The sequence below is a fragment of the Frieseomelitta varia genome, unplaced genomic scaffold (genome assembly GCF_011392965.1).
Source record: "Frieseomelitta varia isolate USP_RPSP 00005682 unplaced genomic scaffold, Fvar_1.2 scaffold_163, whole genome shotgun sequence".
NCBI lineage: Eukaryota > Metazoa > Arthropoda > Insecta > Hymenoptera > Apidae > Frieseomelitta > Frieseomelitta varia.
In genome coordinates, this window is record NW_025109339.1 from 206,093 (window position 1) to 233,324 (window position 27,232).

At 30.6% G+C, this 27,232-nt stretch overlaps 1 protein-coding gene and 1 long non-coding RNA gene across 2 annotated transcripts in view; one reads left to right on the plus strand and one right to left on the minus strand.

Annotated features, from left to right (window-relative positions):
- Nucleotides 1–27,232, plus strand: part of LOC122538370 — a 44,460-nt gene that overhangs the window by 12,217 nt on the left and 5,011 nt on the right. The window contains exons 2-9 of the mRNA XM_043672379.1: nucleotides 2,150–2,386; nucleotides 15,764–15,976; nucleotides 23,553–23,785; nucleotides 24,169–24,380; nucleotides 24,474–24,688; nucleotides 25,745–25,948; nucleotides 26,042–26,158; nucleotides 26,574–26,858. Coding sequence (XP_043528314.1) covers nucleotides 2,150–2,386; nucleotides 15,764–15,976; nucleotides 23,553–23,785; nucleotides 24,169–24,380; nucleotides 24,474–24,688; nucleotides 25,745–25,948; nucleotides 26,042–26,158; nucleotides 26,574–26,858 — 1,716 coding nt within the window. The remainder of the gene's footprint in view (nucleotides 1–2,149; nucleotides 2,387–15,763; nucleotides 15,977–23,552; nucleotides 23,786–24,168; nucleotides 24,381–24,473; nucleotides 24,689–25,744; nucleotides 25,949–26,041; nucleotides 26,159–26,573; nucleotides 26,859–27,232) is intronic.
- Nucleotides 11,383–13,910, minus strand: LOC122538437. The gene is made up of 4 exons (XR_006308852.1): nucleotides 13,735–13,910; nucleotides 12,624–12,780; nucleotides 11,938–12,090; nucleotides 11,383–11,865 (listed from the first exon to the last, which is right to left on the minus strand). It is a non-coding gene; the product is annotated as an uncharacterized LOC122538437 (long non-coding RNA).

The following is a 27,232-nucleotide window of genomic DNA, read 5'->3' on the forward strand; positions in this document are numbered from 1 at the left end:
CAAATTCTATTCAAATTCATTTGTCGTCGTAGCTGTTATAATATGTAAAGGATCAAGAATCTGCATTATGCAAATGTCTGTATTTTATTTCTTATATGTCTTACAAATTATAGAGAAACTTACGATGAAACACATCAATCACATCAAATTTTCAAGTTGAATCAACTTTAGTCTCTCGATCTTAATCTTAAATTTAATACCAAATGATAGTTTACGATGAAGCGTCAACCACAGTAAATATTTCAACCACAGAATTCAGCTGGCAATTGGTGAATTAGAATTTTGAACATTCGAACTAAAATTTATAATTTTTCAAATTGTTTGATATAAGAATTCGCACTTGGAAAAAAATACAAAATCGCCGCGTTGATATATGGATTTCTACGTTTCATGCTTCGAAAGTGTCTCCGAAACTAATTGTTGATTAAACTTGAGAATTCGCCGTGCTGAAACAATTTTCTTCGATCGAAAATTTAAAAAATTAAAAAAATGTTTCGGTTTAAATTTCAGTGTAAAAAGAGAGCACGGACAGCTTCGTTCTTTCGTGACTAATTACGCACGAATAATGCAACGTTTTATTGCTCGCTTGGTAATCAGTGTAAAGCACTTACGTGTTGGCCACCGACGGGCAATTGTGGCCGCTGGCCTCCGCTGGTGGGACATGCAACTCACGTCATCACGCACGAGCTGCATTAAAGTCGTTGCAAAGCGGGACGTTGCCTCATCCGAGCGTCGGAGTTTTCAATCTGATGATTTCAATGGCCGGTGAGAGCCTCGCCACCTCCTTGAACGCGAATGCAAACATTCAACTCGCTGCGATTCGGTTTTCTCCGTTTTTTCTTTCCTGCCTTTTCTCCGTCCATCTATGGTTGTTCGATGATATCATCAGATAGAAGCTTTTTTCATCTTTGACGGTTCGATGGTAAAAAATTTTGCAATAATTGGGGGTAAAAAACCTTACAAATATTGATGTGCTTACAATAGAAATATGTCTTAGTTTTTTGTTGATACTTTTCTTTTTTTTGCAGTGAAGCACCGACTGGTGTACAACGTTGATCAAAGATCATTTGATCACTCACCTTCATTGATAGAAAAACCATTTTTCTCTTCCTATTAAGGTCCATTTAAGTTGAATGCAATTTTTAAATCTTATTTTCATTGAGGCTAGCCCAAGTTCCACTAGAAAGTTCCAACTCTTCCCTGTAGCTTATTGTGGTAATTAATGTATATTGTGTAATGTATGGTAATTTAATGATTGCCATTTAAACTCAATGCAATTTTAAAAAAGAACTTTTTAAATCTTATTTTTATTGAGTCTAGCCCAAGTTCCAGTGAAAAGTTCACTATATATATATTAAATATTCATAATTGATTAATTCATAATTTTTTTTAGATATATTACAGATACAAAACAAGAGTATTTTTACAGGTTTAATTTTTTATAAAATACATGAATGAAAGTTTGTGTATTCTATTGTATTTCTATTTTTTTTACTTTAATATCTCTGATGAAAATTCTATGCTTTAGTCCTTGATAGTTCTATTATGTATATTGTGTAATATATAATAATTTAATGATTCATTCCATCCATTTAAACTCAATGCAATTTTAAAAAACCTTTTAAATCTTATTTTCATTGAGTCTAGCCCAAATTTCAGTGAAAAGTTCCAATTCTTTTCTGCAGCCTATTTTGATAATCAGGTAACACCAGAAGTGGTCAAAATGACTAATTCATAATTTTTTTTAGATATATTACAGATACAAAACAAGTGTATTTTTACAGGTTTAATTTTTTATAAAATAAAACATGAATAAAAGTTGGTGTATTCTATTGTATCTTTATTTTTCTAGTTTCAATTCTTTTCTGCAGCCTATTGTGATAATTAATGTACGATAATTTAATGATTCCCATTTAAACTCAATGCAATTTTAAAAAGGAACTTTTAAAATCTCATTTTCATAGCCCAGTAAAAAGTTCCAGTAAAAAGTTTCAACTCTCCTCTGCTTGTTGTGATAATTAATGTATATTGCATAGTAATTAACATATAATGTCATTATTATTAATTATACCTAGATGTTTAGCACATTATGTCCTGATAAACATCGTCAGTCACTTGATAACGATTGTGTCTGTGTATCGAATTGCAGGCTGCAACGGTGCCGGATGCGGTTACCCCGGGGCTCCCGCTCACAGTAGCGTTCGATTCACAGGACCAGACGCCGAGGACGTTATAGATGAGGAGGATTCTCTTTTAAAGGACACGGTATTCCCGGAGGGCACCGTGGCCACGTATTCTTGCGAACGAGGCTTCGAACTCCTTGGACCTGCGCGCAGACAGTGTCAGATTGACGGCTCTTGGACACCAGATGGAGTACCATTTTGCGGTGAGTCTTCGTATCTCTTAAAAATTACTGCAAATCGCCTGCAATCGCCAGATTTGACTTCAATTCTCTTCCCAAAACATTGATATCAGAGAATATTAAAGACGATCAAATTTGTAACGAACGTTCCCTTTATTTAACACGAAAAAATGATTAAACGCGAAAAATGACAATAACAGGCAGCGTTAAAATTCGCAAAAGCACGAAAGTGCTTTAATTTTTCTGAAAGTTGAAAAATCGAAAATGTCCTTCTCTCTGCTTTGTATTCTTTCACATATTCTTCGAATTGATATTTTTTCACAAGTGGTTTCAGTATCTCGTATTGAATAGATTTTACGAGTCTTTGTTCGTTTGAGAATGTTGGTGATTTTTGTCTCTTTTCTCGCAATTCTTGTCACCTGAAATGTAGGTGGGTCGTAAAGTATTCGACGATTTGAATAAAAATGCAAAGAGAATGTTAAACACACGAATGAAATTGCGTGAATGAAATTGCATAGGAAAGAGAATTCTTGGAGGAGTCGCCGAGATACTAGGTATTTAACGGGGAGGCAAATACGTTCGCGGATGTGGGCTTAAGAGAAAGTTTAACGTTCCGAGGAAACTTACTCGCACTTCCGGTCACGCCTCTGTAAAATACTTTACCGAGTTACGAACTGCTATTCATGAAACATGAAATCATCTAAAGGTGGTAATAATTATTTTTAACTTTAACGTGAGAAACGAGTAATAAAATTGAAATTGTTTCTGAGAAAATAATGACGTCACTTTAACGCACATGAACGTAGAAGTTTATCATTCTCAAACATGATACGAATTAAATTCGATTTCTAATATAACATTATAAAAATTTAGAAAAATTCATTTCTTTTTCTTTTCTTTCTAATGAAAGTGCACATCACTAATAATACCTAAATATTCTAACTAAAAAAAAAAAAATTATTTTAATAAAAATAAAACAAGAAATTTTATTTTTAAATAAAAATTACTTTTAAAATAAAGAGAAAATGATTTACTCTAAATCCAAGATCTGAGGCAATTGTACAATAATTCAAAAGTTTCCATCATTTATATAAAAATAATTCTTGCAAGGATCTCGTATCTTGTTGTGCAAAATTTTGGGAGGCAAGTGGCCTGATTCAGGGTGTCCTTGACCGAGGAGGGACGCCGATAGAAGAAATGCCAAAGATAGTGGGGGCATTACACCGTTAAGAGAGTCTGAACCTGTTACCTCCTAAGAACGCTCGCGGCCTTCTCAACCTGGCGCGCATTCCTGACATAGGTTCACCATTTCGTCCTTCCTCGGTCCACCTCGAATTTACTTCCTCCTTCTGGCATTCCAATCTTCCCCGAATACATCTCTCACGGTAAAAGGTCGTCGAAGAAATTTGATGCGTGAATAACTACGACAGGTAGATCGCTACTTAGGAGCATAGAATTGCGTTCCTGAATAACATAGATTAAACGTGGCGAACGTTTTAAACAGAAGCTGCAAAGATACATAGTTTCTTTAACGTTGAAACGTTTGTAGAACATTGGCTATCTGAGTAGATGAGTAAATCATTTTCTGTGGGAAATGCGCAAGGGATTTTCAAATTAAAGTGATTCCAATTAAAGTGAGTAGGGTAACTTTTGGTATTCTTCTTGCTTAGGATAGTAATTTAAAGAGATTAATGACTTTTTCAGAGAAAATGCATCTGACAAACAATTATCATTCGTACTGTCGAGGATCACGTAATTGAGTGACATCACTGCTTTACGAGTAGAATGTTAAATATTTAAACTAGAGGTTACACCGACGTTCTAGTATGTTTTCCTTTCTTCCTTTAGTGAACAATCGCTATACTGGATCCTTAATATTCCTTTTACTGCCACATATTTAGTATGTTTTCTGGATTATATAGTATATTATTATTATGTAGTATGTTAAATATTATTATTATTATATTATTATTAATTATTATTAATATTAATATTACTGGGTTATATTATATGGTATATTAAATATTATTATTATTGTATAGTATATTATAATATTATGAAAAAATAATTAATATAGTATATAATAGTAATAATAATTAATATATAGTAATAATAATAATAATATACCTTACTATGTCAAATAAGTAGCTATTTGAAGTTAGACAAAAAGACATTCAGACACTAAAACTAGAAGGCATTCACGATTTATCACGGTATAGATGATCGAGGAAAGCAAACTAGCACCGTGAAAGATCTGGGTCGTTATGGCACGAATTAGAAGTACGTGATTCCGATGTGCTTCAATGATCACAAGGATTGTCCTTTAGCGGACTTTTACAAAAGATATTACAAGAGCATTACAGTTACCGAACGGCTGTTTGGACCGACTAAAATATAAATAGCACTTAATTATAGCTTACACGCCACGAGTTGAATAAGTATCCATTAAACCAATCGGCTATAAATTATCACTAGACTAGCGCAAATAAATTAGAAATCTCTAAAGAGGGAATAATCAATAAAGCATCGCTAGATGCTTATTTGTTGTGTCTGCGTCTGGTGGAAAGTAGTTCTGTTGCTAAACTGCAACTTATGTACGTCTGTTGGAAGAACGTGTGCCGATATTTCAAATTGTTTCAATTGCAAATATCGTATTTGATATTTAGAAGGAACAGCGATGTCTATTAAGCATCGGTTGTACGCGAGTACGGTTGTAAAATCATCGAAAAGGAACAGGTTTTTAAAATATAAATTTATTTATACATATATATATATATAAAATTTTAAATTAATATAATTAAAAGTTTTATAATAAAAATATATTTTAGAGATAATTAAAGATTAATAATATTATTAATAGTTTAAAGTAATGAAAATGAAATTTTGAAAAATAAATAAGTAAAATTTATTTTGTACCTTTCGTATCAGGCTTAATTAATTAATTTTAATAATTTTAATTGTCTCGCAAGTGAATGATTTGTAAAATAAAAAAAATAAATATATATTTAGAAATTAAATGTATTAATATCTAGTTTTTTAAAAAATAAATTTATTATAATAGTAGTTAATTAAATATTATTATTTAATTAATTTTATTATATAAAAAATTTATGGAATAAACTACAAATTTATTTATATAATTTTATTTTTTAAATTGTGATTTTAGTATTAATTAATAATTAAAGATTTGTAGTTTAATAGATTTTTATCTCTAATATCTTTTAAAATCTTTCAAAAAAATTTCGCTTCAAGACAATGGAAAATTTAAGAATAATCTCGTTTATGAGAAGATCAGAGAAAGATCATTACATTTTTATTTGAAATTTGATCAAGTCTAAATTTATCTTATTGATAAATATCGGTATTAATGCAATGTTAGAAATCTTTCGTGAAAGGATGGCGTTTACAAGCGGAAACATCGAAGAATATTGATTGCATAGGCCTCGATTCTGGAAGCTTCAAGGATTTCACACGATCAGACTGGCTTCCATTTTCAATTATATACGTGTTTCGCCATTTCTCGTTTCATACATCTGTACGTACGAGCACTTTTGATTAATGTCAGTTTAATCGATCAGTCAGGCAATTCAAACTTAAAATAAACTACAAATTTGAGAAATAGAAAGAAAAGGAAGTATCTTTAAATTTCTCACAAATGTATAAAAATTTCCATCAGTCAGACAATAGTTGGATGAAAATAATGATCAATTAGATATTGGTGTCAAATTGGCGTTAAATTTTTCAAATTCATTAGAAGGTGTTACAACAACTCGGGTGAAAACGTACTACTTTGGTGATCTCAGTCAGCAGACCTGAACGGCCAATGAAGCCGATAGTTTAAAACTTATTCGCTGCCTTAACACCGATCGTAAAAATTGGAGCATGAAGGTTTTCAATTTTTCAACTTCATTTATTTCGAAAGCTGTAGCTTTGAGTTATTGCTTTGAATTATTAACGAAGAAAATTTACATCATTTTCATACTTCTTACGAAATTAAAAATATCTTTTTCATTTCAACTATCTTCCAGTCATTAGAGTATCAATAGCCAGGAAATATTTATGCGTATTTTCCATACGTAATGAAAAATATAACAGTCCTTTAACAATGAAAAATATCAAACTCTCTCGATAATGAATTAATTAATCAGATTTTGAAAATTGTCTTTGAATCTTGACGGATTATTTTCATTCTCAATTGTCTCTCAATCACCAAATAACATTAAAATCAGAAAGTCGACGAAAGTAAACTTTTCTCCATACGTAACCACAAACGTAGATCCTTTGCATACTGAACTAGTTAATTTAACAATGATATAACTTATGAGTAAGACTCGTAACAGTATCAAACAACCACTATTATTACCTATTCCTATTTGTGACAAACGAACCATGTATTATACGTAATCTCCATTTTTCTCTTTTTTTTTTTTTTTTTTGAAAGAAATGTATAGTTAAATCACTGGTTACTGGTTAATTTGACACGGCCCCGTTTCCATCGTAAATAAACGACGAAGAAGATACGAATTCAATCTCAGCGGGAAATTGGTCAGGTTAGCATTTGAACTGCAGTTTCTCGTAATTTTCTGCCAACCGCAACAGCGGATTGCCACTTACGCACTTATGCGTGAACTTGACTTTTCGAAGGTAAACTTCTGCGCCGTTCACCGCCAACTGGATACGTAATCGCGGTTATACCGTAATTTGTACTGACTGTGAAGAAAAGGACAAAAGAGAAAAAAAGAAACACCGGTCGTTCCATCGATAGCGCTTTAAATACGCTCGAGTAGTTTTCACAGTTTTTAAAAAAAGATTCGTTTCGCGCGGTAATTTTCAACATTGCAAGATTAATTTTTTAGCATAGAAAAATTTCTTCTGCTAAGTATGTTAAATTATTGTACTTTAAAAACGAAGAAACCCTTATTCGATAAATAGTTTCCAAGGCAAAAATTTCATAGTGCAGCTTATTGTCATAAGGATGATAAGAATTGCAATAATGAATCGAATGTGAGAATTACGTATGAAAATAACCACAATGAGACCATGATTTAAATTATTACATTCGAGGCACATGATAGTTTGTACTGATTGACAGATAATTCTGCAAGATGAGAATTTGTTTTCAATATTATATAATTCTTGCAAAGACGTTCAAGTTTCCACCAGATTGAACGATTTTGATTTTACTCTAGTCTCGTAATTTCCCAACGTTGCGAAATGAATTTTGCAGTGTAAAGCCTCTTACAACTGAAACTAAAACGAATAATTTCTCAGACAAAAAAATCGCAGAGTGCAAAACTTGTTATTACGAGAACGGGCAAGAATTGCAAGTTCAAAGCATCTCGAGCAAATTCGAAAGCAACGAAACGATTCTAGTATAATTCTAGTAATATTTCAAAAGAAATCTGCGAGATGTATGGTAATCGTCTGAGCAAAACGCGTTCCAACAAAGCTAATGCACTGACGCGGCGCTGTTTCGTTTCTAGTTATCAAGTAAAATCGCGTTCTTTTTTTGCATCTCCAGTCACACTGTGTAATTTTTACGCCAACTTTCACTTGTTTTCTTTCAATCTTTCCATCCGTGAAGGTACTAATCATCGTCTTTAAAAGCTTCGTTTTTGAAATGACGAGAGTTAAACGCCGTTTGTGCTTTCGACAAATTTTTTCTCTCCCCTTACGGGGGAGATCGTAAAATCGCGTTAGCTGTATTTACGAGTGACACTTTCCACGATTGAAAACCATTGATTCCTGTTGTTAAACGCGAGATGATAATTTATTAAGGAATATGTGAGAAACCCATAAGCAGAAGTGATATTGATTTTCGTATTGTCGATTCTTGCATTTCGTTGAATTCTCTTTCATTATATTCTCTCATCAATCAGTGTCATTAATAAGCTGAAAATGTAAAATCTGCCACGATCCATGTTTCACAGAAATAATTCGCAATCATTTATTTAACGTACAGATGATTTTCATTTGTTTCTCTGTCTACCTTCGTTCAGATTTTACTAATATATTTTTTATATAAAAACTATCGAGACCAATGATGTCAAAAATTTTAATGCAATACTACAAAAATTTTTAATGCAATACATGCAAAATAAAAATATATAAATGTGATTTTACGTGATTTTATGTTGATAAAATAAAAGATAATATTAGATTAAAAGTTGGTTTATTGAACAAGTTATTATTATATTTTTTTATACAAAAACTATTGAATGTACCAATAAGAGACCAATGATATTAAAAATTACTTTTTAATGCAATACATGCAAAATAAAAATATATAAATGTGATTTTATGTTGATAAAATAAAAGATAATATTAGATTATATATATATATATTTATTTATTGAACAAGTTGTTATTATATTTTTTATATAGAAGCTATGAATGTACCAATAAGAGACCAATAATATTAAAAACGTAACAATGTAAAAAAGATGGTGATGGATTACTTTTTAATGCAATACATGCAAAATAAAAATATATAAATGTGATTTTATGTTGACAAAAAATAAAAGATAATATTAGATTAAAAGTTAATTTATTGAATAAGTTCGATAATATATTTTGTATATATATGTATATAAAATGATGTATTTGATCTTCTCAAGTAGTTAAGCATTGGATCATCTTAAAATACACGACGTCGTAGAGTCGCGATTATCCTCGCTATGACTATAATTTCACATGAGCGGATTTACGATTAACACTCACCTTTAATCCTATTTCGTCCCATAGAACACGTTCACATCGTGCATACGCGTGACCACCAACAATCTGTGACGTGCTTAATAAAAATTACAATCAACCAATTATGGTTCAACTGCTTCAATGCTACTTGGCATCTATATCGCTTATGTACAGAAACGTGATTCGTGTATAAAGTGATGTGGTGATGATTATTGGCCTGCGGATGCTCGTATAAGTTCAAACCTTCATGTAATAAACATAACACTTAATATAACAAAAGAAATATCTTTGTGATATATAATTGTATACGTGTATATCTTTATGCATACTTTCGTATAAACTGGATATTATTTTAAGAGTATTGCTTAACTCATTCGAGCTCTCTTGCTTTATAATTAATGAATTTTTTAGTACCATCAATTATACACGAAAGATGGTTCTTCACTTTCTTAGGCAGTTAATTACCTTTTAATTACATTGACTTGCATTTAATTACCTAGATCTGATAATTCGTTACTTGTAAACAGTTAATTATCCGTGGCATTCTTGCCACCTTCTTGAACATGTCAGGAATTGTTGGTTGTAATTTCGTTCTTTCATGAAACGTCATCGTGTTATCTTTTTCTATATTATTGAACTTGATTGTTCGTTCCTTTTTTTCAATTACACTACATTAAAAAAAAAAAGAAAAAAAAAATCAGTAGGACTGCATTCTTTCCAAACTCCATGCATTTACAGTGAGAATAAAAATTTACTTGTCAAAATTACTCCGAAAGATTAGCTAGCATTACTGAAACCGAAGAATATATAATATATATAAAATATAATTATATATAATAATATACAAATAATTTTCTTCTATAGTCTTCGTTTATTTGTAATTTACACCATGTATCACGTGCACTACCTAAAATTAAAAAAAAAAAAGAAAAAAAACGAATCCCCCTAAACAAAGAAACAGGAAGACGCTGGTGTATTCACGTCCAAGGAAGTGAATTTGTAACAATAAACGTATTGCCATAGTCTCGAACAGCCTGAAAGCCTCTCGATCGTTCTCTTTCGTTCCACATTATCGTTCTCTGTACATAGGCTGACACACGCTGAAACATGCGTCACGTTGATCGTTTTGTTCGATCTAACGTGTTTGAATAGCACGACAGCGGAGATGAAACCTTTCGCAATAATCCGCGTAAGAGGTAACTGTAAATTATATGACGTATCCACGCGTGTGGGAACGCGTGCGCGACGTGTACGCCAAAGCTCAAAGGAATCGGTATGTGGGTTTAGGTCGATCGCGCGTTCTGCGCCCGGATGGAATGTAGATCGACTTCGTGATCAGTTGCTTTTTCAAAGCTGGTTGCTCGAATGCTCCAAATGTTCGAATTCCTTGGCTTGGCCATCGACACGCCACCCTGAATATTCACGATCACGCGCTCGATCTTGAATCATTCGTCTATTGAATTTAAATGAAGTCACTGGTTGTTCGAATCGACAAGATATCTGTTAAGCAATTCATCTTTCAATTTGTTAAATTTGATTTTTGAGCGATAGATTTGATTATCTAGCGTTTGAAGATAGATTATTTAATTCGTTGTTAGCGATAAACGGCAGAACAATGAGTAGTATACAGCGATAGCTTTTAGACAATTATAGTTTTTGTAGAATAATATTTTATTATAGATTATTTTATAGAATATTATAGAATATTATTTTATTATATATATAGGAATATTTATAGAATATTATTTTATTATATATATAGGAATATTTATAGAATATTATTTTATTATATATACGGGAATATTTATAGAATATTATGATATTATATATATAGGAATTTATTTATAGGATATTATTTTATTATATATATGGGAATATTTATAGAATATTGTTTTATTATATATATAGGAATATTTATAGAATATTATTTTATTATAGATTATTAGGCAATTATACTATTTTATGTATCTTATTTTATTATAAATTGTTGGACAATTATAATATTATTTTATTATAGATCATTAGACAATTATACTTTTTTACATTTTATAAAATATTATTTTATTATAGATTATTAGGCAATTATACTATTTTATGTATCTTATTTTATTATAAATTGTTGGACAATTATAATATTATTTTATTATAGATCATTAGACAATTATACTTTTTTACATTTTATAAAATATTATTTTATTATAGATTATTAGGCAATTATACTATTTTATGTATCTTATTTTATTACAAATTATTGGACAATTATAATATTATTTTATTATAGATTATTAGACAATTATACTTTTGTACGTTTTATGTTAGTAAGTTCAATTATAATTGTTCTATATTCAATAGCGTGTGTGTATTACTTTCAATCATATATGTATTTTCTGTATTATGAACTTTGACGAACTTCTGTTAAGCATTGTTATATTTTGTTACATACTATTGCAAAGTGTATCGTCAAGCAAAGGAGATAGATGATTGTCTGGTTGTTTCATTTGGAAATTGGTACGTAAGAAACAGACCAGCATTCGCAATGACTGAATTTAGAAAAGCGTTCAAGGAGAGCCTTGTTCGTCTCTTTATAGTGCCTGCACAGATGAAATTTCCTTTCTTGATTCCCTTCACGTGCAAAAATAACAATCTTGCATAAACTTGCGGAATTTTACCTTGTTTGATATGTCATCTCATAGTCAATTATGTATATATTTTGTTTTTAATTGTAATCTATTTTTATTACTAAAACTGTCGTTGTTATAAAGTGTTTAAGACAGAAATTTATGGTTCTCAAACGTGCATTGATTTATCTAAAAAGTATAACTCAAGACAGTTATTAAATTATCATGCCACAATATAATTAGATTATAATTATAACTCACAGATTTTTATTTGCAATATTAAAGAATTCAACAGTTAGAAGCACAGTCTGAAATTCACGGCTCACAGTATGTGCAAGGTAACGTTATAACAATGTTTCCTGATGTCGTCTGCACAATGCATTTGCTGTCTCATTCAAGCATCTTTCAATTGTTCTGCAAGCATATATTATAAGGTCGTGGTAACAGGTTGTACTTGTGAATCCGTAAAAATTTTATCACGAAACAATGACTGAACAGTACTCAACGTCAAGACATTTATTTTTATCCTCTTTCTTACGAAAGAATTTTATAAATAGATATTCAATGATATTCGGTATTTAAACATTGCTTAACATGGAACTCAAATCACTGGAGAATTTTATTTTGAATATCAATGTTGAGATATTATTCATTCAATTTTAGTAGGTCATTACTTTAACATTTTAATATATTTAAAATCATAGTCTTCTTGAATATCATCAATTTAACATCTTTTTTCTCACTAAAAATTCCATTAAAACGATTTCATTGCGACACTGGTTTCGACTATGACTTATTGTTGCTGATATCTAAATAAATTAGCGACGTCGATTAGGATTAACCTTGATGGCATGAAGCAAAACAGGCGTTTTGAAGTTTTTACAAAACGATTACGATTTTTATTCACGTACTACAGTTATGATTTATACTATGTTAATTTTACTTACGTTTACTTAATTGTTTCATACTATTTTCTAGCAATTATTTAGTTTGATTTTAAAGCCCAAAACCTCTGCTTTAATAGTCTTAAGTTTGTTTTTCTTTCCAATGATGTTCTTACACGAAAATCATTTCATCCTTTTTCTTGTAAAAATTCAAACGCATCTAGAAACATTGAAAAACTCTTTTTGTAATTATATTCGCCATGGTTTTGGAGATTGACATTTTTTCTTTGTAATGAACCTTTCGAAACTTACTATGCGATCTTTTCCTCAGCAATTTCATTGAACTTTAAACATTAGACGACGAAACATTGAAGCTTTGTTATTTTTGTTCGCCATTTTATTGGACTCTTGTAATATTTTCTCAATGTTAAGTATAACCCAGACAAAACAAATAATAAATTTATTACTTCCGCTATTAATAATTTCTACCCAGTGATATCATATCGACATGAGTTCAAAAAGAAAGCGACGGATTATTGATACGACATGGTCACTCGTTATGGTCCGCAATCGGTTGCCAACGCAAGTGGTTAAATATTAGGAGTAAATTTAATTATTAGAATTAAAATATAATTATTAGATTAAAATATACATTAGAATTAAAATATAATTATTAGATTAAAATATATATTAGAATTAAAATATAATTATCAGACATTAAATATTAGAATTTAATTTAATTCTAATATTCAGAGTCCGCTAAAATGGCGAAGAAAACTTGTGCAGCAAGTTTTTGTAGAGTCGTTGTGAAGGCGAGATTCCAATTCTTCAACATCGCGCTAGATTTAGTTATGAAAAAAATAAAAAGAAAAAAAGCTTCAACGCTTCTAATTGAATTTGAATTTACGAATAATTTTACGAAATTAAAATTCAGTCGTGACCGTGCGCTGAACGTGACGTAACGAAATTGAGGAATTAATAAAGAATAAAGTTGGGCAGAACTGACTTCTGGCTGAAGAGGCTGAATCATAGAAATGATCTTGCAAGGGTTAACCAGGATGACGAGTAGACACGCGGCAAAAGTGGCGATCTCGTTTCGACATCGCCGTGTGTCTGTGTGTGTGCGCGTGTGTGTGTGTGTGTGCGTGCGTGTGTACGCGCGTGGAGAACTTACCAAGATCGAGGCAATGCCAGTTTTAGCGCCGATAAAATTCTCACGTTACGGTACAGTAAAACTACCGCAAGCCCGGTAACTTCTTTGCGAATGTGCACCGCTCGGTCTACACAAAAGTTTCCGAACAGCATATCTGCGTACCGGACGGCTGTTCACCCGTGCAATTTGCCTCGTGCCCGACCTTCTTTTTTATTCTAATGGGAATGGCAATGAGCCGTCGAGATTTTCTCACAACCTTGTCGCTACCTCCCCTCGCCCTTCGATAACAATGACGCGCCAGTTAATCGCGGATTAAACCTTGCACGGATTAATTGGCTTGGAGTTTGCGTTCACACGATCGTCAAACGTTCGAGTTTCGAACATTCAAAGTATCGTTGATCCAAAGGATATTGATAATCGAATTACAACATTGATTCGCAATTGTAACTGATATGCAATAATAATTTGATTACACGCGTGTCTCTCTGACAGCCGGGTAAAGGAGTATAAGTCCAATTTCAAAAGACGATGTATCATTTTCAAACAGCGTGATTCTGAAGTATCGAGAAACGTGGATTCTTCATTTTCACGAATCGAAATCTAATATGTCTGATTTCACGGTTCGAACACGAAAATGATTTTCTGATAAAAACTGATAATTCTAGCTCGTCCATCAGAGATGTATTATATGAATTATTATATAAAAAATTATAAATTACATATTATATTATAAATTATATTATATATTATGTATATTATGTATTTTATATTACAATATTATATAGAATATTATAATAAAAATTGTATAAAAATTATTATATAAAAAAATTATAAAATGTATTATATATCATATATATTTTATATTTTATATTATAATATTATATATAATATTATAAAAAAAATTGTATAAAAATTATTATATAAAAAATTATAAATTATATTATATATTATATATATTTTATATTTTATATTATAATATTATATAAAAAAAATTGTATAAAAATTATTATTTAGAAAACGTTTATAATTTTAATAACTACCGACAAAAATTACTCAAAAATTACATTCGACGAAATGTAATTAGAATTTTAAAAAAATCGACGATCAGCGTGAATTAGCGTAGTAGCGTAAATCAATCTCCGACTTTAATTGCTGTTACCATTAAGTGGATCTAATTTGACAAATAAACGATCTAATCGCTGGATAATCGTCAACGGATTCAAGTCAAGTATAACCAGTTTTAAGACAGTTAACCAGAGCCTGTGATAACTATTCATGAGTTGGTGGTTAACGACATTTTGCACATCGTGAGCACGTGTCGCGAGTACCGCAATTGGGGCGAGGCAATGCGCGACGCAAGCAGTTTCGCAACTATGATTGTAAGAAACCGTACGTGGAATGCGCAAGAAAAGACTAATCTGTACCCACTTCCTGTCGTGTGTCTCGTGGTTTGTTATTTTATCAGAAGTTCTTCAGACAGATCTTCTTCAACCCTTTCTTTGTGCTTTACGAAAATTATTATGTACTCTGGTTTACAAGTCATTGACTGACTCGATGATATGCACATTTGCCTTTTGAAAGGATTAGTTTGAAATTTTAATATACAGTCGTGATTCTGTTTTTCCTTCTATTATTGATAATTACTCTTTGTAGGAAACTAAAGAATACTAACATACAATTATTTCATCGATTCTTCTGTGAAAATAAATTTGAAATGAGTAACTTTTATGAGTTGAATCGGCTTCTTTTATATTGGTGAATTATTATTATTATTAAATATTTAATATTATTATTATTAATTTATATATATTATTATTATTATTAAATAATTTATATATTATTATTATTATTATTATTAAATAATTTATATATATTATTATTATTATTATTAAATAATTTATATATATTATTATTATTGTTAAATAATATATTATTATTAATTCTTTTTGTGAAGAATCGTGATAACCCGCGTAAATGAGGGAAGGATATACTTATATTATATTTTCCTAGCGAAAATGATTTCAATTTCAATTTTTATCTTTTATCGCAGTACTGAACGTTGCTGGAGGTAAAGCACCCATGCAGTCGAGCAGCTCAGAGGGTGGAATTCCGCAACGGGCTGTCGATGGTAGCAGTGGACAAATTTATACTCCACAAACCTGCACCCTTACAAGGCCAGAACACAGGCCCTGGTGGTACGTGAACTTACTCGAGCCTTACATGGTGCAACTTGTGCGGCTTGACTTTGGTAAACCATGCTGTGGTGAGTAATATTATAATTATCTGGTGTATAATACTACTGTAATAATTGATGATAATTGGCTACTTTTTACGAAATGATGATTATTTATTTCATAAAATAAATACTTGTCCGTAATGTTTTGAATTATTAATGTACTAGTAAAGTTTTATGGTATAAAAATAATATAAATAAACTATGTAATATATTTATATACAATATACAATATATAGTAATAAGTTTATTTATATGTAAATATATTTTAATATTTTACATAAAATATTTATGTAATATTAATGTATTTTATTTAATATTTATGTAAATATATTTTAATATTTTATATAAAATATTTTTTTAAAATATTAAAATATATTTTTTAAAAATATTTATTAAAATATATTATATAATATTTTTTAAAAATATTTATTAAAATATATAAATATAATAATTTTTTGAAAATATTTATATATAAATTTAATATTTTTTAAAAATATTTATATATATGTAAATATATTTTAATATTTTACATAAAATATTAATGTAATTTATTTAATATTTATATAATATTTTAATATTTTACAAATATTGCATAAATATTAATATAGATAAAACGTAAATATTTTTAAATATATTACACATAAATAAATTTTAATTACGCGTAAATGATATAACAAAAATACAGAGACAAAAATAAGCATAGAAAGCAACAGTAAAGACACAGATAAATGAACGCACGACTATTCAAAACACACGACTCTCTGAAAACTTGATAAATTGAAAAAGTTATTCACAGACGATTGACCGTCGCGCGCGTTTCCTCGTTTCGCCATCTTGCTCGAAAGTTTTTCCTCTCTGAAAAATAGAACGCGATCGTGTGGAAATGATTCTGTGAGAATTTCACGTCAGGATTAAGAACAAATCACTGGTTGATGTAAGGCGATCAGAGGGCGTAAAGAGCTGATAGTTGGCGCGATCTAGTGGAGTTTAATCCTCTTAAAGACGATGGAACGCCACTTTCGTTTCAGTGGCGCGGTCTCCCGGTGACTTTCCATCGATAAAATTGGCATCGCCAGCAATTACGGGCATAATGGTGGGCCCTTTGCGAGCGAAAATTTTCGCGATCCGATACCCCGGAGGCGAGCGTAATAACGAACAAGGAACGAGCATGAAATGCACCGTTAGCGTAAACGCCGCGCCGGATCGACACTTTCATTCATGGCCGCTGTAGATTTTATCTTTTACTACAATTACCAGGCCATTGTGCCTCGCTTCGAACGTGATTATCGATCGTCCTTAAATTGAGAGATATTCCAGTGTGAGGGAAGTGTAATTGAAATATCATGAAAATCTAATCCACCGAATCCGGGAGTATGTGAGAAGTGAAAAATGCATTCATCTCAGATGAAGAGCATGACAGTATCAGTAACGATAAAACATCGTAGATAATTTAAACTGAGATAATTTTGGTAAGAGAAGATCATACAGCGATTGACTTTGTTCTTTCATTATATGGCAAGTGGGAGTGATTCTTCTTTTTCTCGAAAATTGTAAGAACATTAAAACATTTATGCTTTCGATATATTTATTCAATGTATTTTAATATCTCATTGTTTTGAACATCTCAGATTATCTGTGTGATACTAGTATAATGTAATATATAGTATAATAAAATAGAAAATAATATAATATAATGAATATTGTAAAATAATATAATAAATAATATAATTAAAATAATATAAGAAAAATAAATAACGTAATGAAATAAAAATGATATAATGAAATAAAAAATATGGACGTAATATGATAAAAAAAGAGAGTTAAGGAAATGCACATGCTACTGCCCAATCGACTTAAAACATTATTCACTTATATATCCAATATTTATGGCGGGTGATAAAATTCTTTAATCACAGAAGTATTTTATAATATATTAACATTTCGTAGATTTTTCGTTGCATGATAGACTATTTAATTTTTTTCAATTTTCAAACAAATAAGTAATAGCTTTTGAGCAGGTATGTTGATTGATTTCTTTCCATCTTTCTTTTCGATTTCATGTTGTAAAACTTAACTTAATTATGATAACAGTGAAATTAAAGCGAAACGAACGTGTGTTAATTTTAGTGTAATAAAACGTGTTAGTTTCAAGTAATAAAACCAAGCACGTAAAGCCTAAATGAAAATGGAGATGTCAATTTGTTTTGCTAATTTACAATAGCTCTAGATCGAGTTAACTACGTACGCACGAAGAACAATTGATCAGACGAGTGAAATCGTTTTCTAGCAATAAAAAGTGAAAAGACTCTTACTGTCGTATCGAAAAGTTTCTAAAAGTTCTGGCGCGCGCCATCAAGAGCAACGAGAAGAGAGGAAAGAAAAATGACGTGCGGATTTACAAGCGGATTTTACGGCCCATTTAAATGACACGATATCATTTTACGTTTTCTATCGTTACCATTAATCACACTCTTTTAAATAGAAAGTGCCATTTAATTACCATAAAATATATAATGTTTTTCAACAGTACATATCCAAATTTTATTAAGTGAATTATCTCATCACTTATAAGAATTATAAGAATAATTTGTAATATATTATATTAATATATATAATATTTATAATAACACATATAATGTTTATAATTATAATTTATAATTATAATTTATATTATATTAATACATATAATATTTATAATTATAAGAATATCATTACTCATAAGAATATATTACTTTTAAGAACTCACATTTGAAGAATTATTTTTAATTATTTATTGAAAATTTATATTTAATTCAAACTGTTTACTTTACATTCAAAGCATTGTTTTCTTTTCTATTGTCACACCTAAATGGATTCGCGATATTTATAAATAATAGACAAATAATGACGAATAATAGGAAAATAATGAAAATGTGCATATAAAAATATTCACTTGCTTAAACATCCGCAGTATATTTATTATGAAAGCAAATTGGCTACAATTTTTTTAAAGTGTTCAGCTCTCATTCTATTGTTATGCTTGATGATTTTTGTTACAATATTGCCAGAAATTTCTTTCGCGACGTGTCATTAGAGTTTTACGTTTCCATTTATCTCGTCCGTTGTTGTAGCAAGTTCCGCAATTTTATCGCTCACAAAGAATAGATTTGCTTATTGTTAAATGTAATAGCAGTCTGTACAACCGATCAAACAAGGGAAAACTTTCACCGTTGAACGAAATGCTTGATAATAGCGCCAGACGTGCTGCTTGTACGGAAATAAAGAGTGAGAGTAGCCGCTCTGTTATTCTTGGAATGAATTCGCTGCTTTCTTCCTTAAAAAAATAATTTTTCATCCTTTCACGAGGCAACAGTCCGTGCATCAGACCAGTCGTATTGTATAATAACGCGTGAACAGTACTTTATCAACAATTAAATGTAATTTTCAAAATTACTTTGTTATTTGTTTCCTGTTCTTCTTCAAGTGATATTCATTAACTTCAATTGTTAACTATCTTTACTTGTACTTTATACTTGTCTCGTTCATTTATTAAGGAAACTATGGATTATAATAGCAATGTAGATGTAATGAAAATATAAAATGCACGCTAAACTACTAGTGATCTTAAAGGTGATTTGAATCATGTGAAACATCTTTGATGATGTTTTTCAGAGATTTTTTTTTACATTATTTACATTTTTTTTATGTGTAATTTTATTAATTTTTATAAATTTATAAAATTATTAAATTATTAGATTATTTATTAAATTATTAAATTATTAGATTATTTATAAAATTATTAAATTATGTTTCATTTAATTTTATAAATTGGAAATGAGAATATTTTTGTTCTCGAAAATTGTAAAGATTCAAACATCTTTAAAAAACACCGAAGAATTTTTTTTTTCTACTGGATCCACCGTGGTTTTGAAGATTAAAGTTTCTCCTTTACAAATAATTTTTTAAAACTTGCTGCACGATCTTTTTTCACCGGTTTATTCAACTTTACATATGTTAGAATTAAATGACAAAAATTCAAGAAACTCTAATGTTTCGTCGTTCAGAGTTCCACAAAATACTGAGAAAAATATCGTACAGCAAGTTTTGAAGGGGAAACTTTAATCCCCAAAACCACAGTGGATCTGGTGATAAAAAAAATTTCCAACATTTTTGGTTGAATAGAAGTATCTTTCTTATTTCCGCACCCGCTACGTGACCATGCTACAAAAACATCTTTGAAGAAAACAATCAACAAGACTCTAAATCAAAGTAAAAGCTTCACGCTTCAGAATGAGATAAATTATATTGTTACACGATCCTTTCTTATAAAATGAATACGTTTTAAAGTATCGACAAATATTTCATCGTTATTCGTTCACTGCAAAACTCTATTAATTTCTTAACTTTTGTAATAAAAACGAACACTTCGTGTCTATCATCAAGGAAGTTGTTCGTTTCGCACTTGCCAATGCAAGAACATACACGATCCACGATGAGTTATGCCAGAACGATGGCGTCGTGTTTCTGCCGGAAACGCGAGCAGGCTCGCCAAGTGGTGAACGATAGCCGATCTCGTTCGTAATTAAAACGCCCTGCTAACAGGTTCGCTATCGGTACGAGTCGCGTGAAAGTTGCCTCTTCTTGTAAAATATCAATCAATTTAATTACGGTCGACGCGCGTTCACCGGCGAAACGTCGAAGATTATCGTCACGTACGAATATTAGCTGACTCGTGACTGAGGATCGGTTTTAAAAAGGACGTGTTTTCCTCGAATCGTGTTGTTGTTTTTTGGGATAACACGCAATTTGCGCACGCATAACAGAAACTTAACGAAAGTATATAATCGGTGGATCGTTAACTACTCGTATGCCAGCGGTCGAGAGTATTCAGACCTTAGGAACTACAGTCAGTTTCGAAACATTCACTCTCGCCCAGGAATCTTAGGACATTTTCTTTTTTAATCTTTAATACTTTGTTATTTCATATTTTATTATTTTATATTTTTATATATTATATTTTTTGTATTTTATATTTTTGTATATTATATTTTTTTGTATTTTACATTTTTATATATTTTATTTTTTATATTTTATATTTTATTATTTTATATTTTTATATATTATATTTTTTGTATTTTATATTTTTGTATATTATTTTTATATATTTTATATTTTATTATTTTATATTTAATATTTTTCATAATTCTTGTTATTACTAATAAGTATTATTTTAATACTTATTAATATTTTTCATAATTCTTGTTATTATTAATAAGTATTATTTTAATATTTAATATTTCTCAATTTTTAATACTTAATATTATTGACGATCAAATCTTTCAATTACATCTCACAGTACGATTTGTTAATATATTAACATTTGTTAACAAATATTTATTCTTTGTTGTTGTAAAATATTATTGAATTTTTTAAATTCTGAAACAAATATAATGTTTGTTCTAAGCTTCTTCAGCGAGAGTGTGCGTCCCTTAAATTTAAAATATTATAACAAAGATGATAGCTCTAACAATATTTTTGGTATTAAATTTTGTATTAATGACAACGAACAAAAATGACATGTGTCTTTACGCGCATTATAAGGAAGAGATAAAAAAAAAAATAGCTTCACCATGCGTTTGTAATATGTAACTCTAACACAACGCATGAACCGATATGTAGTGCAGTGTTCTTCTTCATTATTATAAAAAAGGATTATATTTTGAATTGATAGTCGTTTAATAATACTGTTTGATTTGTACTCTTACACGTTACACACGGGAGAAGTATAGAAAAATTTGGACTATAAGTATTTTTCGACTCAGATTAGATTTTTATTTCGATTAAACTTAAACTCCTTTTTGTGTTACGAGAATCGCTTTCTCAAAGAAACAAGGAAGTATTGAGTAATATTTACCGAAAGATTTGATCTTTTAGTTATATGTTTAAACTCAATTATCATTTTACTTTCTTCTTTGAATTTTTTTAACTAGATTCAGAGTGGTGTGCAATTTAATGGTTTCCATACATAATTATCAATTCACTTATGAAACCTGCAATAGTTCTCTAATTAGGGAATCTATTTTGTTTTTTTTTTTAATAATATCATCTGTCTCTTTCTTAATTACTTTCTAAATCATATTTTCAGTTTTCTACCTTTGCTTGAAATTTTTCAAAAAATGGAAATAGAAAATGCCTAAAAATTTTGGAATAAAATTTTTTCATTTTTCTATATTTCATGTTTTCGCTTATATTCAAATTCAAAGCAAACTATTGAATTAAATAAATATTTAATTTGTAATACAATATGATAATTATATATTGTATATTTTATAATAATTATACAATCTTGTAATATGATATTATAATGATACATAAAACATATAATAATGAATACAAATTAATTATTATTATATGCGATATTAAATATATTAAATATATTATATATTAAATTTATAATATATATTAAATGCGATATTAAATATATTAAATATATTATACATTAAATTTATAATATATATTAAATGCGATATTAAATATATTAAATATATTATATATTAAATGCGATATTAAATATGTTAAATATATTATATATTAAATTTATAATATATATTAAATGCGATATTAAATATATTAAATATATTATACATTAAATTTATAATATATATTAAATTTGATATTAAATATATTAAATATATAATAATAAATACAAATTAAATATTATTATATGCGATATTATATAACATAATCAAAAGTTATACATATTTATAATATTAATATTTATAATATAATCAAATAAATAAATATATAAATGTTGAGCAACATTAAAAGCAGCTGCAACTGTCGCTGGATCATTAGAAACGCGGTTTTCTAATATCGTGGCGGAATGACTCGAGAAGTTTCTCCGGCTGGATACCTATTTTTTTTTTTTTTTTATGCAAACAAGAAATTGTCGCTGTTTCGAAGACGATTACAAGGGACGAAACGTGGAAAGCATGTAATTGGAGTTGCTGGCTACGTACTCGGCAGCGACTCGTCCATCTGGTCACACCTGAAATGCTTTCCAGGTCGGAAGATGTAGTCCTTGCCGGGCACCGGATTATTTCAGATGATTTTATCCGTTCAAACGCTATGTTCGCAATTTACCGAGGCAGGATAGCAATTCGAGCCGCCAGTGAAAGCCCGCGATCGATTCGAACTGCATTCTACACGTGACTGTCTCTGAAATATATGCAAAATAATACATTTTATTATCTTAATATCGTTGTACTCTCCTATCGTTTTTTCCTCAGATGATGCAAGTTTTATTCGTTCTGGTCGAGTTTACAAATTTCATACTATTATTTAATTTTCATGTTATGTAGAATCCGATTCTGTGTTCGATCAGAGACTTAGACCGATGAAAATTAAATCGATTGCCGAGGCAAACTGGTAAAACTCGATCTTCCGTATGTTGAGTCAACGAAATTGTTATTATTACAAGAAAATAACGGCGTTGCTGTTACTTGCTTCGCTTCGTCTTTCAAATTGGCTTCAAATTGTCCGAGGAAGACAATTTCCGATTCTGAGCTTCGTATCACTCGCGAAGTAACCGAGCCTAAATTCTTCACACGTTCTCTGATTGCAGGCGATGGTATGCCTGGAACGATCGTTGTTCGTGTCGGAAACAATCGGCCGGACCTGGGAACGAATCCAATTTGCAATCGTTTCACCGGCCCCCTCGAAGAAGGGCAACCTCTTTTCTTACCCTGCAATCCGCCAATGCCTGGAGCCTTCGTTTCCGTACACTTGGAAGCAAACACGCCGGCACCAATTCCAGTACAACTCTCGTTATGCGAGGCTTTCGTGTACACCGATCAGGTACCATCTCCTATTGTATGAAAATGAAATGTTATTGTGAAAAATCTCAAGAACGAGTTCGACGAACAGTCTTATTTAGATTACGGATTCCTCCTTGTGTTATCCGGATCTTTTTTTCGACCACGCACGTCGAGAACATTTTGTCCAAAAATTGCAACGTTTTCTCAGTTTCAAGTGTATTTGAGTGTAACCCAGGCAAAACAAATGATAAGTTCATTACTTCTCAATAATTTCTATCCAGTGATGTCGTACCGACGAGTTCAAAAGAAAAAGAAATCGACGAATTATTGTATACGGCTCGGTCACTCGTTATGGTCCGCGAACCAGTTCGCCAGCACAGTTCGCAAGAGGTTAAAAGGACCGTGGTTGATTCTTTTGTACAGGCCCTTCCCATCGAGAGGTGTCCGCAGTTTAGAGACCAGCCACCAGGCTCGACAGCGACCTACAATGGAAAATGTTACATATTCTATAATCGGCAGCCGCTGATATTCAGGGAGGCGTTGGCCTTCTGTCGTGCGCGAGGTGGTACCTTAGTGGACGAAAGCAATCCAGCGTTGCAAGGGTTCATTTCGTGGGAATTGTGGAGGAGACACAGGTAGAATTCTTATCAATTATTTACCTCTGTGTTTCATATCTTTTGCCTACTTTTGATTGAATTCTTTTTTTGTTTTTTTTCTTTTTTGAAAAGGAGTGATACCTCGAGTCAATACTGGATGGGCGCAGTGAGAGATCAAAAGGATCGCACGGTGTGGAGGTGGACAGGTAGCGGCGAAGAGGTCTCCGTTTCTTTCTGGAGTCTGCCTCAAGGCACCGAGGAAGACTGTGCTCGATACGATGGTAGTAGAGGATGGCTTTGGTCCGATACACCTTGCACAGCTCGGTTGAATTTCATCTGTCAACACCGTGAGTACCAACTATTCTTCCATTACTATCGAATTATCGATACAGTGATGATGTATATCATCTTCCTGACAAGTAGTAAATATTGTTCATATATATTTTTAAATATATTGTATACATATATTTAAAATTCAACTAAATTAAATATACTGTTAAATACCATATAAATAAAAATTTAATACCATTAAATATACCGTACTATATATAAATATACTGTATATATAATTAAATATACTCATACCATACCATATATAAATATACTCACATATATATACTGTTAAATACCATATACCATATAATTAAATATACTGTTCATATATAAATATATTCATACTGTTCATATATAAACTCATACTCATAAATATACTGTTAAATACTATGTAATTAAATATACCATGTTATATATAAATATACTGTTATATACCATATAATTAAATATACTCATACCATACCATATATAAATGTACTCACATATATATACTGTTAAATACCATATAATTAAATATACCATATACCATATAATTAAATATACTGTTCGTATATAAATATACTCATACGCATAAATATACTGTTAAATACTATATAATTAAATATACCATATATAAATATACTGTTATATACCATATAATTAAACATACTCATACCATACCATTAAATATACCGTTATAATTAAACGGTATATAATTAAATATATTATTCATATATAAATATACTGTTAAATACCATATAATTAAATATACTCCTACCATACCATATATAAATATGTTCATATATAAATATGCTGTTAAATACCATGTATAATTAAACATACCATATACCATATATAATGAAATATACTGTTCACATATATTTTTAAAATTCAGTTTTACGTGATATAACGTACTGATCCATTTTGTTTGCTTAATTAGCACAGTAAACAGTGGCGAATGAATATGAATTATTTTACAAGTTTCATGCAATTCACACACCAAGATCTATCAACTTTGTCGTTGGGCTTATTTTTTTTTTTTTTTTTTCCTTGAGTGAAAAGAAAGTAACGGATTTTCGCGTGCTTTCCAGAACCACGAGCGTGCGGTCGACCGGAGCAACCCCCGAACTCCACGATGACAGTGACCACGATAACAGATCGAAATTCCGGAAGCGCGTACGAAGTCGGGGCAACGGTGGAATATACTTGTAACGCCGGCAGTCTTCTTATAGGGCCGTCGACTCGTACCTGCCTCGACACTGGCTTCTACAACGAGTTTCCACCGGTGTGCAAAAGTAAGAGATTAGAAGAGATTAGAAGCGTTCGGTGAACCATATACGATCGTCCCTCGCCGATGTTAAATTCAACAATCCCTCTGTATGTTTCAGGCATCGAGTGCGGTTATCCAGCAAACATAAAACACGGAGGCTACACACTTATCAACAATACCGTTAGCTATCTCAGTCAGGTGCTTTATTCGTGCGACGAGGGATACGAGATGACTGGTAAGAATTTATCGTGGCGCTAGCCATTATTTCCTCGCTCTTTGATAAATGGCCATCGTTTGCGAGTGATACGTCTAGATACACGTTCTGTTGAAACGTTCTGCTTCGCCGTTCCGAAGGAAATTGGTAAGAGCATGTCGCTGATAAACATAGCGATGATGTTGTATAGTTTTTCTTGACCCTCTTCCTGATTTCGCAGCTGATTGTAGAATCGCTTGAAATTGATCGAAATTTTTAGAGATTGGTAATGGATTGGTTGAAGTAGGTGACTGAAGATACGCAGTGGTGCTACAGAGCATGGCTCTTTCATTTTTTTATTAGTTCAACATTATACAGATACTGTACATAGTTCACTCGATAAATTGCAATTAACTAATAATTTGTTTTTCGAGAAATAATTCATTTCGATTGACAGGTCGTGCAAGATTGACGTGCGACATCGACGAGCGCTGGAACGGACCGCCACCACGTTGCGAGCCGATTCTCTGTGATCCTCCTACACCTGTTCCACACAGTTACATTCAAATCGACGAGATCGACGAAACCGAGACAGTACCATTGAAGACGAACTTCAGTCGAAGCCTTCTTGTAGGTAGTATCGTTACCTATACTTGCGAGAAAGGTTACAGGCTCTCCGGCTTCCGACAAATACTGTGTTTGCCTACTGGATTGTACGATCATGTCGCACCCACCTGTACAGGTATGTGTAATCTTTATTTCACATTTACAATTTAAATTCACTCACTCGTATGCATTTGCAGAAATTCGAAAAATTGATAATCAACCGATTATTAATAAACGTTTGAATAAAAATGCAAACTTTGAAACAAACGATTGTGACTATATTTACAGTAATAATGTGTCGGAACATTGTACGTAATTTCACAAACAATTAATATTCGAGAACAAAATTATATTATATTATTACTTAAATTATAATATTACTTAAATTATACTGTTATTACTATAAAATTATATTACTACTTAAATTATACTGTTATATTACTATAAAATTACTATTATACTGTTATATTACTATAAAATTATATTGTTACTTAAATTATAATACTACTT